Below are 13,238 nucleotides of genomic sequence, written 5' to 3' on the forward strand. Positions count from 1 at the left end.
TATTTTAATATAAACAATTTACGATGGGAAAATATTTCAATGTAATGAAAACATGTATCAACTAAAACACACAAAACTATATACAAAAAACAAAAGGATGTCTTGCCGATCATTGCACTACTCCCCATTCGGGTTCACGAAGGAGGTCCCTTAGAATTAAACAAAGTTAATTCGAATGGAATACTGCACCCAAGATCAACAAATTTTCGTCTCCAGTCCAAGCAAAAAATAAAATGCAACAAATACCTAACTCGTCATGGGTCAGCGTCGATTCAAAAGAATTGAGCTCGACCTCAAGGAGATGCTGTAGTAGTTACGAATGGCTGTGAAATTTGCGTTAAAGAAAGGAATAAAGTGTAAAGAAGTAAAGAAAACTTTTGTTGGGAAAATTTTTATAGGTGACAGAAAAAAACATCGCGAACAACTTCGAGATCAAGCCGGGTGACTCTGTCACTTATGACACGGTTCATTAGTTTTTAGGTATTTTGACATTTGGCTTTTATATGACAAAAAACAACAAAATAGAAGCAAAAGTTTAGTCAAGTTCAATTGTGAAAGCTTGTTGGATAGTCACTGGAGATGAATGGGGATAGTGATATTGATGCTCAATTAGAGTCACTCAATGAAAAAATTCATCAACTTGTGGATCCTGAAGTTTTGAATTCACAACTCAATGGATCGAAAACATTAGATTTCAATACTATATCAAAGTTACAACAAAGGGATTATGAAATTACTCAAGAACTACAGCAGCTAAGAGAATTTTGGATTGTATCTACATTATTGAAAGAAACTGAAGTTAATTTGGATTTATTCGAATTTGAAAATGTATTATACTCTTTAAAAAATTTCGAAAAAAAGATCAAATCAGATTCATTTGATACAAAATTGATCATTTTGGAAAAACTTCAAGCTGAACATGATAGGTTATATAACTTAACAATAGAAAATATTGGGACTTCATGGTCTAAACTGATCGAAGTTCAAGAAAGCTCTGTGACTTTTAATGCTGAAGTGGATATCAATGGTAATACTGTGCTTTATGAGAGCGTATCTGATGTTATCAAATCTAATGATTTACAATTAAAAGTTCCAAACTCAAATATAATACATCTAGTTGATCAAAAGCTGCTGACACCCTTAACCAAAGGCTCTTCATTGGAGCTCACTGATAATAAAATCATTATTAATCCCATCGCTGAAAATATAGAAGATCAAATCAAGTCTATTAGCAATCTTGCAAATTTCATAAGTTTCATTCCGGAAGACCAACAAATAACAAATTATATATCACCTAGATTATTTGAATGGTTGAAAGAAGTCATCACAAATAACATTGACTTGATATATTCTAATAAGCAACTTCAACAAGAATTTTTAAAATTGGGTCAATTTTTATCAGAAAGATCATTTAAAAGAAATGATTTACAAAATTGGATAAACAATGAATTAAATGAAATTGCAGTTGAAAAATATGTTGATCAACATATTGAGAAAATTAGAGAGCTGGTACGAAATCTAGATAAATCCGTTTTGCAAAATCTTGTTGTTAGAGAGTTGACAGCGTCACCGCATGAACTTGAACAGAAACCAAATATTACGCATCAAGATCCTGTCAAGAAATCAGCACCTGAACCAAAAATAACCGAAGATATAAATGATGATGAAGAAGATGGATGGGGCTGGGATGATGAAGAAATTGAATTTGATGAACCATTAAAAGAATCAACTGACCTTAAAGCTGAAACTGAAACTGAAACCAAAGATGATGATTTCAATGATGATTGGGATTGGAATGATGATGAAGAAACTGAAGAAGTTCAAGAAAAACTTAAACCAAAACCAAAACCAAAAAGTAAATTGGTCTCAAAATTATCCAAAAAGAATCAAATACATAGTAATGAATCATCCAGACAATCAACACCTGGTCCTTCAACCCCCGGTCCTGTTTCAACCTATAAGACCACTACGTTACCAGATAAATTACACGCTATCATTGAATCTTATTTATCAACTAAATCCAAACTACCATCACAATATCATGACTTGCATTTCTCAAAATTAAATTATTTAATAACTGCATATTACATTTTAGTTCCTCAAGAATTTCAAAATAATTCATCATTGAAATTATTATTATACAATGATTTAGAATATTTATCACAATTGAATAAAATCCCAAGATTATTTGAATTGAAAGAACAATATTTATACAACTTCATCAAAACATTGAAAAATGATATTGATGAACATTTTGCACATCTAAACGGATTAGATCCTGGAATTTCAGCATCCAAGACATATAAAATCATTGATGATATTCAACTTGTAATCACTATGGGCCTAAGATCATTAGACATATTACCAATAATCAAGTCAACAGAAATTATAATTAAATTAGCCAATGATTTATACCAGAAAGTTATTTCATCTGTTTATGATAAAGGTGATATTGGCGAAGATGAAAGTGAATATTTGAATGTGATTATTCAAAAGTTTTTGACGTTGAAGTTTAATGTTGATTATTCCAAGATTCCAAATCATTCCAAGTTAGGCCATGTTGGATTCATTGTCAATTCACATTTGAAAGATATTTTGGATTCTTTCTACGATGCAGAATTCTTTGATTTATCAACTCTTGAACTGATTGCTTTGATTGATAAATTATTTGCCGACAGTGATTTGAAGAGAAAAACTATCGATGAAATTAGAGCAGTAAGAGAAGCTGAATAAATATATGAAAACTACAGTTCATAGATATCATGAATATCACATATATATCGTAGTTCTCGTAATCAATATTAATCGACAGCGCAGTGCCTATTATTTCTCTAACGTATATCTATACAACAATCGATCCATTACTTCTATCACGGGCTTTGCTAGTATGCAGTTCTATCTCTCCATTGACTTTTCTATGTTCAACACAGTCAATAATCTCCACTGTTTGATTCCGTTGGTTATATCTATCGATGGTATTGACAACTGGGGTGAAGACTTTTTCCACAACATCCTTAGCCCATAATACATCCATATGTTCATAAGTATCAATTCCGATAGCTTCTATTTCTTTACAGCTTGTCAATGCCTTCCTAGTTGGTTCAATATCAATCAACATATCACTCTTACCATATATCAAGTAAATTGGGGTAGAGATTGTTTGAACTGGGAAAGGTGCAACTCTATGAACTTTTAAATTGGTTGATGATATAGTTGTTAATGGGGATACAAGGCCTTCGTCATACATTTGAAACCTCTTGCTGTTAATAATTTGAAACCAATGAACGACAGACTTGACACTTGAAGGTGAAAACATATGGGGATAACCAATGACTTTTTGATTAAATGGAATATTTGAAGTTGTCCATCCGAAAAGAAGTTTTAATGATTTATCAACTGCTTGTCTATAATACCAACTTCCTAACATCTTTTGCCAAAATACCACTGACGGTAATATAGCTCTTCTACCAAATATAGAAAACACCAATGAAGGTGCAGCATCAACAAATAATCTTGCAATAGGATGGTTTAAACCTTTTGGAATCATAGCTGGACTCAAACCAATGAATACTTTGATCTTTTTGTTCAACTTTGGGTTTAAAGATAGAGCACCAAACGCCTGAGCAGAACCTTGACTGAAACCGACATATGTTAATTGAATATTACCAGTTAATGCTAAAATGTAATCTATTGTATCTGGAATATCATGTAATGCAAATTCATCTAATGAATAATCCCAAAATTTGTTTGATGATGATGAAAGATTCAAATGTTTTCTTGAATATTTATTACCTCTATTATTACCTAAAAATACATCATAACCTTTTTCTAATAGGATATAAGGCAAACATTTTGCAGGTGTTTCACCAAGAACGAATAGTTCACTATTTGTTAATAACCCATGATGGAAATAAACAACAGGTCTACCAGTCTTATGAATATCACTGTTTTTACCCAATATTCTATGAATTGCAAGCAAGTAGCCATCTTTTGTCTGTACGACATGTTCATGGACTTTATAGCCATGGGCATGACAAATATCCACGATATCAACAGCATTTAGTATACCATCTGTCACAGGTTCTTCTTGGCCTAATCTATTTACTGATTCATCATCTGAAGATTCGTCACCAACATTATCTGGTTCCTTTCTGTCTGAACTTGAAAACAATAACACATAAGAATCAACTAAAAAATGATACAATTGAAATGGAAAATATAATGACTTTAATATCAATAAGAATACGATACGCAGTATCGATTGGTATAATTGAGCCATTTTTTTAGGCGCTTAATGTGAATATGGGCGGATCAAGTGGGTTTCCTCTGATATGGGGTCTGTGTAAAGGTTTAGAGTCCCAATGAAGCCTCTAATTACTCCTTCTGACCCAGTTGATATGGTAGTTGATACCAAATTTCAAATTTCAATTTGATTAAATATGGTCTTTGTGTGTGTCTTTTATGACTTTCGATAACATGCAAATTCGCGGGATTTTCATGCTTATAGTGGCAGGGCAGTCAAAATTCAGATATAAGCAAGATAGCAAAAAAAGCATTTATATTGTTGAAATTTCAGGCAATGTTTCACTTTTTCTAAACTTTATATTGAAAGTGTGTGAACTATTAAAATATTTATGGCAACACGTCATGAGAAATTAAGATATGCTGTCGGTTTCATATAGATCGCTTATCGATCAAAATTATATATATTGCTTGAATTATAGCTAGAGTGAATTTCTCTTCTACAGCTATAATCGATGAGGTTGAGTATAAATGATTCAACAATATATATGTATAGTTTATATTATTTTATGAGTTTGAAGAAATCTTCCAATAAATAGGTCAAAGCTGGAATAAATAATAAATAAATAAGATCACGTTGATCGCATTGTGTGAATAAATGATGTCAATCAATATAGTCAATAATTATGGTTGAAACCAGCTGTCAAAAGATTCCAAACAATTTCTTCTTAGGTGCAGTTGACTCAATATTTCCTTTAGATATCTGTTCATGTGCTATATCAAGTGCTCTCATCAAACGTTCTTCCCGGTCTTGAACAATCATTTGTGCCTCCATTAAATGTCTATCACTTGGTCTTTCTTTCAAATATTCACTTTCCTTTGGTAGTTCCTTAGGTTTGATTGGGTCTTCACCTTCAGCGACAACAGCTTTTGGTCTATCGACGAATCCTCTCTGTTTAGGTTTCAAGTCTTCTAATTCTTGTTCACTTAAACCACCGTTGACTATGTATTTTATACGTAATCTCATCCTATAAAAATCACTGAAAACATTATCATAACCATCATTCCACCTGTAAAAGAAAACTGAGTATAATCCGATACCAATAGTCAAAAATTTACCAGTACTTAAAGCACCTTTTTGAAATCTTGAATAATTGTTTACTCGTCTCAACACTTTATACTGACCAGGGTATAGCTGACTTTTGGGCCTAGGTGTATACTGTAACCTTTGTATTGTTTCCTTCATATGCTGGTACTGAGTAGCATCTTTTGGTATAGAGCCAAACGTTGGTTTCTTACCTGGTGTTTTAAACTCACTAGGATATCCCTGTGGAGGTCTTTGTTCTAGAGGGTCATAGGGATTGTAATTGGATCCTTCACGTGGTGGGACCCATCCTGGAGCATTGGGTTTCCTGTCAAGCGGTTCGCTGTCTGACATCTTGGTTGATATTGTTATCGATCACCAATATATCAAGCAGATTTTGATCTGATCTTCTTCAATACTTGAATTATCGTCAAACTTCCCCAGTAAAACTTTGAACAATAAGCGAAACTCCACAGAACAAATTCGCGGGTATCATCAACATATCACCGCGAATATAACAAATTATCTTTTGGCCTCTTTGGCGATGTATCTTTACCAAAAGCCAACTACAGTCAACTTCCATCAAAAAATAATTGGGGGTGATCAATTGAAGATAGTTAGGAAAAGGAGCTAATATCATGGGACTTCTGTCACTTCTTTCCTTCTTTTCGTTACCGGTATTGGATACAAGACTTAATGCACCAGCCGATCCAAAAAAGAAGCAAAGTGTCATCAACAAAGCTACAACTTCAAGATGGCACACTTTAGAATTCAAATTTTATTTGGTTTGTTTTGCCATTGTGGTTCCATTGTTATATAAGACTGCTATGGATGCATCAAATGAAACAAATCCAAATTATCCAAAATTTGAAAGATTGTTAAGTCAAGGTTGGATGTTTGGTAGAAAAGTTGATAATTCAGATGCTCAATATAGATTTTTTAGAGATAACTTCTTTTTATTGAGTGCTTTAGTCGCTGCCCATACATCATTAAGAAAAGGTTTAAACTTTATCCTTCCTTCAATTCAAAGAACTCAATTTGATTTTGTGTTTGGTATCATCTTTTTAGTTGCAATCCATGGTGTCAATGCAGTTAAAGTGTTGTTACACGTGTCAATCATCTTCATTATCGCAAGATTAGCAAAAGGTAATGGTAAAATTGCCACAGGACTATTATGGGCTTATGGTGTTGGTTCTTTGTTCATCAATGACAAATATAGAACATATCCATTTGGTAACATCTTACCATTCTTAAGTTTCGTTGATACTGGATTCAAAGGTATCGTTTCAAGATGGGACGTTTTCTATAATTTTACACTTTTGAAAGCTTTAAGTTTTAATTTTGAATATGTTAAACGTTCAAATGATATTAAGTTAAGATTAGATAAAATTAAAGCAAGAGATGAAGAAAGAAAACCAGATTCTGTTCCAACAACACCAGATGTCATTCAAAACTTCATTTTGGAAGAAAAAGATAGAATGAATGCACCATTAGAAATTTCTGAATATAGTTTCTTTAATTATTTTGCATATATCACATATGCACCATTATTTATTGCAGGTCCAATCGTTACTTATAACGATTTTAGATGCCAAGTTCATAGTCCATTACCTTCAATTAATGCTAAAAGAACTTTTATTTATGGTTTAAGATTTTTATTCTGCGTTCTAGTTATGGAATTTTTATTACATTACATGTATGTTGTTGCTGTTTCTAAAAGAGGTGCATGGGAAGGTGATACACCATTTCAAATTTCAATGATTGGATTGTTTAATTTGAACATCATTTGGTTGAAATTATTGATTCCATGGAGATTATTTAGATTATGGAGTTTGATTGACGGTATTGACCCACCTGAAAATATGATCCGTTGTATGGATAATAATTATAGTGCATTATCATTTTGGAAAGCATGGCATAGAAGTTATAACAAATGGGTTGTTAAATATATTTATATCCCATTAGGTGGTGCTTCAAATAGAATTTTAGCCTCATTGGCCGTTTTTTCATTTGTTGCTATATGGCATGATATTGAATTGAAATTGTTATTATGGGGTTGGACAATTGTCTTATTCTTATTACCTGAATATTTTGCCTCTACTTATTTCAGAAAATTCAGCGACCAATGGTGGTATAGACATTTATGTGCTGTTGGTGGTGTCATAAACATTTGGCTAATGATGATTGCTAACCTTTATGGATTCTGTTTAGGTCAAAAGGGTACACAAGCTTTGTTAAATGAAATGTTTGGTACTTTTTCAGGTATAAGATTCTTCATGGTGGCTAATGCTAGTTTATTCATCGCTGTCCAAGTTATGTTTGAATTACGTGAGGCAGAAAAGAGAAGAGGTATTGATGTCAAATGTTGAATGTATATTAGAATTATGCAATAAATATTATTGGGAATTAATCCGTATTATAATGATAAATTAAAAGGTATGGCATGCAATATCATGATTATATGAGTGGTGCTCCATAAATTAGGAGTCCCTATGCTGCTTTTTGAACTCACCAGGAGTTTGTAATTTCCGTTTAGATGCCCATAGACCCTTTCTAGCTTTTTTAGCTCTTCTTTCGTTTTCTCTAAAGATCATTTCATCACCATCAAATTCTGCGCTTGATTTACCTTCATAAACAATACCAACACCATTCTTGATCATTTCAAGACTGACATTTTTACGACCAAATAATGTCCAAACAGTAGCCTTCCCCACCACACGTCCATATTGATCTAATGCTAATGGTTTTACTCTAACTCTTTTACCTAATATGAAGCTTCTTAACCAGCCTAATGCTTCATCTGAATATGGTTGTGCAGGTTTACCAAAATGTGATCTCTCTGGGGCATCAACTCCACAAAGTCTAACGTGTAAAGTTTCAGATCGTAGTCCTTTTTGATTTGTTTGTGGTGTTTTCCTTAACCAATGCCATCCACCAAGTATCCCACCTGGTGTATGATAAAAATGGAAATTATCCCCATCTCCAACACTTGTGACTTTTCCCAGCATCTTCTTCTTGTGGAAATATGAGCTTGGTATATTTTGTACAGTCTTTATAGGTTTCAAGAATCTTCTATAAAATTTATAACCACCGAATACCGACGATGTTAACATTGTGGATAGTATTATCACACGACTATCTATGAATGAAGCCTCATTTTTGGACATGATACACTACTGATAGCAATTATGTATGTTTCTGATACTCAAAAAAACCTATAGAATCTGAATGCTAATCAATAGCTCTCTTATAGTCAGTTGGATCATGAAGTTCAGCTACTAAACATTTATGAAATCGGTTTGTTTACTTTTCGCAAAAAAAAAAAATAATACAGCTCGGGGATTTGTAGGGATTTGTAAGTAAGCATTTCGGAATAGTTGTGAAGCAAGTTTCAATTAATATTACAACAGTTATTAACCCATAGCGCCATTAATTCGTTATATTAGGTTTCAAAAATGTACTATATATATCTATTGATCAGTTGATTGGTTTTTTTCAAACAATTCAAGTGTCAAAGCGGCCAAAAAGCATGGAATATCATTCTTTTCTTTGATCCAAAAATCAATCAAGTTATCACAAATTTGGAAAAACACATCATCTTCATCATTATGTTTACTTGTTTTGAAAGTTTGCTTTACTGGATCTATCAAAAGACAGTTTTTATCATTCTTGGTGTATTTGGATATCAGTTTGATCTTGTTGGAAGGTAAAAATTCTAATTTAAATCCTAGCAATGAATAAACAGCATCAATGAACTCTAACGATTTTGCACTGAAAATTTCACGTAATCTTTGTATACGTTTGTTTAATTCATTAATTTTACGATCAAGACCTTGATTTTCTAGCTGTGAACGTTCATAAAGTGATTTGGGTATTGTTTCACCTAATGGTGTTTTTTGTAAAAGGTCGTTATTTTCTTTTGTTAAAGCTTCAAGTAACTCCTTTTTAACAAATTGATCATTCAAGAAAGGATTATTTCTAAGCTGTAATATTCTAACCTTTTTCTCTTTGATTTCTTCTAATGATTGTAACTTTTTTATCAAGACAGAGTTTTCATTCAACAGTTTAGATATTTTATTATTTAGATTAAAGTTTTCATCTTCTAATCTACTAACAGATTTTTGGAAATTTCTTGTAGTATCTTCATCTTTAGCTTCATCCTCTTCAGTTCTTTGTCTTTTATTTGAAACTTCTTTTGGAATCTTTTTCGTCAAATCATCAATTTTTGTTTTATATTCATCAACTAAACCTTCCAAATTTTGGATATATTTATTTTTGTCATCTTCATTTAATGAAAGTTCTTGATCTAGGTTTTTCAATTGTTCTCTTAAAAAGTTTGATTCTTCAAAAGCTAATGATTTTTGTTGTTCAAGTTCATTATTTAGTTTTCCAATATTTTCATAGTTTTTAGATAAAGTATTGAAGTTTTTAGATAATGATTCATGAGTTATAAATAGTTCATTGTATAAATTCTTGCTATTTTTCAGTTCATTCTCAGTTTGATTGAAATTATTTTGTAATAAAATGTTCTCTTCTTTAAGTAAGGCGTAATTTTTCACGAATTCTTCAATTTTAACGTCATCTTCTTCATTTAAATATACTTTCCATTTTGCATTTTCTTGTTGTAAATTCAATAACTGCAGATTAAGGTCATTTATAGTATCATTCAACTCGTCAATCTTTGTCAATTTTTTAGTCAATGCAGCTTTTTCTTCTTTTAAAATTTCTGTATTTTGCTTGTTTAATGTAAGTTTTTTAATTTGTTCAGCTTGGGTTAAATTCTTCAGTTCTAGTTCTTGTATATATGTGACTTGTTCTGAAAGTTGCTTGTTAATCGTCTGCACTGAGGCAATCTCATCTTTTGACGGTATTGACATCAAATCTGAGTTCAATTTCTCAATTGTAGACATCTGCTCATTCATCTTGAGCTTTAGTTTTCTGATCATTTCATCTTTTGCTGTGAGTTCATCAGAAATATTAGAATTCAATGTATTAAGATTTTGAATTTGAAGCTCATTGTTGTGTTGCTCTTGTTCCATCTGAGAAAATTTGTATTTGGATTCTGTTTGTACTTCATCGTATTGTTTCTTAAATTGAAATAATTCATTTTTCAAATCTTTGATTTCATTTTCATATTTAGATCTTTCACCTGTGAAATTTTCTTGTATATGAGCCAATTTAGAATTCAATTCTTTGTTTTGATTGTATATAAAGACTTGATCAGAAGATAAATTATCATTTTTCAAATGTTGTTGGGAAAGCTCTTTCATTAAATCATTAACTTTTTGCTCAGACTCTATCTTATTCAACTCAATCTGATTCCTTAGATCACTAACAACAAAATTTAGTGAATTTACTTCTGATTTGAGCTCATCGACCTTATTTTGATCATTTCCTGAACCACCAACGACAGCAGTACCAGCGTCAGAACCAAGACCATTAACAGAATTGAAACTGATTCTTCTGAAAGGTGACCCATATCTTGAGCCCCCACCACTCTTATTGGCTGGGTTATCTATGAAAGGAGACGAGTCCATGATTTCGATACCTCTTTCCACTAGTGTCACTATCTAACTATTATTCCAGCTGTTATTTTAAGATTTGTTTTGATTCTAATAAATTTTGGTATTGTTTATGTTTTTCAGAGATATTCGCGGCTGATAATTCGCGGTTTTTTTTGGCTGTCATGAGAATTCGTGTCTCCCGGTTTTTGCTGTATCAAATTCGATTTCAATTTGTATGGCAAAAGCTTCAACAGACACACAGACGACAAGCTCAAAGTGGCCAAAGGTATAATTTGATAGACAAAGAAGATGTCCAAGGTGTAAGTAGCGGGTCTAGAAGGAGTTTTGAGAAGAGAATGGCCAAAAATACTGACATTTTCTTGATAAAATAGTCCAAGAAGTTTTAGATTACTAGAAGAATTAGAGAAAGGTGAAAAGGGTTCAGGTCCAGATTACTGTTCATATGGGTTGGTTGATTCAGGTGATAGCACTTTAACAGACTGGAATGGTACCATTTTAGGTCCTCCACATAGTAGTCATGAAAATAGAATCTATACTTTAAGCATTAAATGTGGTGAAAACTATCCAGAAGTAGCACCAAAAGTCAAATTCATTTCTAAAATTAATTTACCATCTGTTAATCAAACCACAGGTGATGTTGATCCATCACAATTCCAAGTCTTGGGTAATTGGAAGAGAAGTTTTACTATCGAACATGTCTTAGTTGAATTAAGAAAAGAAATGGCCAGTCCTTCAAATAAAAAGTTACAACAACCTCCTGAAGGCGCTTCATATTGATTAATGGTTTTCTAAAGTTGTTATTTGTGTTTCTTATGTTAACTTGTTGAATCAAATGTGTATACGATTAAATGGCATGACGGTAATATAATTCTTGATAGATCCTTTTTTTATATTGTCAAATTAGGTATATACATTGTTGTAGGTACTAGTAATGGCGCTTAATTGTTTACTCACGAATACAAACAATTATAATACATTTTTATTAATTCTATACTCTTTTGTTTTCAAACAGTTGTGCGATTTCAGATAATCTTATTTGATCTGGTGATGTAATTGTATTGTTAAATCTAGTTAAACTTAATAAATCATCTGGATTAACAATGAATCCAGAGACAGTTTTCAAAATTAAAAAATCTCTAATAAGTGATTTCACTTGATCATCATTTTCATCTAATTTATTAAAATAATGTGGGTATTTTGTAATGAATAATTTTTCTTCGTTTGATTTAACACCTAATAATATATTATAAAGTATTAATTCAATCTTTGGAGAATGTTGTATGTTGTATATTTCAAACATTGTTACAGTGTTGAATATTTGATTAAATTGAGGTTCTGATAGGATACCCTCAAGGTATAATTGTCTCATTATATCTCTTTCTCTTGATGTTTTGATAAACAGTTTCTTGACGATAATTTTGGTTATTAATTCAATAGAAATTGGCAATGAATCTGGTTGATAATTTGCTATAAGTTCATTTAATAATAATATTGAATTTAAAGGTGAGACATCAGTCAAGGCGTTTAAATAAATGAACAATATATCCAAATCAAGTAGTAAAATTGATGTGCTGAAGTTGGATATCACAGACATCACTGAGTATGAAGTCCCATGAGTTGATTTGATATTGATATAAGTTCTAATATCATTCAAGCTTGTAATTTTTTTTATATCAATATATGGTTCATAAGGTAGAATATTGGAGAATCTAATTAAATGTTCAATAAACTGTGGATTTTGAATAGCCCTGCTACCGTTTTCTAAATGTCTAAAAGCTTCAATTGAATTGAATCTATCAAAAAAATATAATGAATTGATGAAATCATACTGAGTAGCCCCAATCTTGCAAGTTAAAGACAAATTACCCATATCTGATAACGGTTTGTCCGATCCAATTTTTATGAAGTTTTCTGCAGCATCAAATGAAAAATCTTTTAAAATATAGTAGACAACAGAATTGTAATGTATATCTGATATACCTGCTTCTTTCAATTTATTCAAAAAAAGCGTCAATTTTTCAATATCTTCAGGTGGATAATATTGATCAATATTGATGTCCGTTACACCAGCTATGTCAGAAATATATCTATCTAGCCATAGTTTGGCTTTATCCTTCAGCTTCTTGTATATCAGGTCATTTCTTATGTCTTTCAAAACACCATAAAAACTTTTGTTAACATTTCCTAGTTGGAGATTAGGTCTAGCCTTACTTTTCAAGTCCTTGACCTCCTTGGTATACGGGAACTCCAATCTCTCGAACAATTTTATCTCACTACCACACATGATTAGTTCTAGTCCCGCTGTGTACCAGATCCTTTGCAAGCTAATTAATTCTTTTAGATCTCACCGTTCACGTACTAAATTTTTTTTACTCAAAGACGTTATT

At 31.7% G+C, this 13,238-nt stretch overlaps 8 protein-coding genes across 8 annotated transcripts; 3 read left to right on the plus strand and 5 right to left on the minus strand.

Moving 5' to 3' along the window:
* Positions 1–579: 579 nt before the first annotated feature.
* DSL1 (Dsl1p) lies at positions 580–2,733 on the plus strand (the record flags this gene model as incomplete). Its single annotated transcript, XM_011277213.1, has 1 exon — positions 580–2,733. The coding sequence occupies one exon, from the start codon at positions 580–582 to the stop codon at positions 2,731–2,733; it is 2,154 nt and encodes a 717-aa protein (XP_011275515.1).
* A 109-nt stretch (positions 2,734–2,842) lies between these two features.
* Positions 2,843–4,279, minus strand: BN7_2156 (Gastric triacylglycerol lipase; the record flags this gene model as incomplete). Its single annotated transcript, XM_011277214.1, has 1 exon — positions 2,843–4,279. One exon carries the CDS (start codon positions 4,277–4,279, stop codon positions 2,843–2,845), a length of 1,437 nt encoding a protein of 478 aa, XP_011275516.1.
* A 666-nt stretch (positions 4,280–4,945) lies between these two features.
* On the minus strand, positions 4,946–5,680 carry BN7_2157 (uncharacterized protein; the record flags this gene model as incomplete). Its single annotated transcript, XM_011277215.1, has 1 exon — positions 4,946–5,680. The coding sequence occupies one exon, from the start codon at positions 5,678–5,680 to the stop codon at positions 4,946–4,948; it is 735 nt and encodes a 244-aa protein (XP_011275517.1).
* A 284-nt stretch (positions 5,681–5,964) lies between these two features.
* Positions 5,965–7,695, plus strand: GUP1 (O-acyltransferase; the record flags this gene model as incomplete). Its single annotated transcript, XM_011277216.1, has 1 exon — positions 5,965–7,695. The coding sequence occupies one exon, from the start codon at positions 5,965–5,967 to the stop codon at positions 7,693–7,695; it is 1,731 nt and encodes a 576-aa protein (XP_011275518.1).
* Positions 7,696–7,806: 111 nt separating this feature from the next.
* Positions 7,807–8,439, minus strand: LCL3 (Lcl3p; the record flags this gene model as incomplete). Its single annotated transcript, XM_011277217.1, has 1 exon — positions 7,807–8,439. The coding sequence occupies one exon, from the start codon at positions 8,437–8,439 to the stop codon at positions 7,807–7,809; it is 633 nt and encodes a 210-aa protein (XP_011275519.1).
* A 357-nt stretch (positions 8,440–8,796) lies between these two features.
* Positions 8,797–10,863, minus strand: MAD1 (coiled-coil domain-containing protein MAD1; the record flags this gene model as incomplete). Its single annotated transcript, XM_011277218.1, has 1 exon — positions 8,797–10,863. The coding sequence occupies one exon, from the start codon at positions 10,861–10,863 to the stop codon at positions 8,797–8,799; it is 2,067 nt and encodes a 688-aa protein (XP_011275520.1).
* Positions 10,864–11,139: 276 nt separating this feature from the next.
* MMS2 (E2 ubiquitin-conjugating protein MMS2) lies at positions 11,140–11,628 on the plus strand (the record flags this gene model as incomplete). The annotated part of the gene is made up of 2 exons (XM_011277219.1): positions 11,140–11,150; positions 11,238–11,628. 2 exons carry the CDS (start codon positions 11,140–11,142, stop codon positions 11,626–11,628), a joined length of 402 nt encoding a protein of 133 aa, XP_011275521.1.
* Positions 11,629–11,839: 211 nt separating this feature from the next.
* On the minus strand, positions 11,840–13,135 carry BN7_2162 (uncharacterized protein; the record flags this gene model as incomplete). Its single annotated transcript, XM_011277220.1, has 1 exon — positions 11,840–13,135. One exon carries the CDS (start codon positions 13,133–13,135, stop codon positions 11,840–11,842), a length of 1,296 nt encoding a protein of 431 aa, XP_011275522.1.
* Between the last annotated feature and the right edge of the window lie 103 nt (positions 13,136–13,238).

Source organism: Wickerhamomyces ciferrii, contig 00049 (genome assembly GCF_000313485.1).
Source record: "Wickerhamomyces ciferrii WGS project CAIF00000000 data, strain NRRL Y-1031 F-60-10, contig 00049, whole genome shotgun sequence".
Classification (NCBI taxonomy): Eukaryota; Fungi; Ascomycota; class Saccharomycetes; order Phaffomycetales; family Wickerhamomycetaceae; genus Hansenula; species Hansenula ciferrii.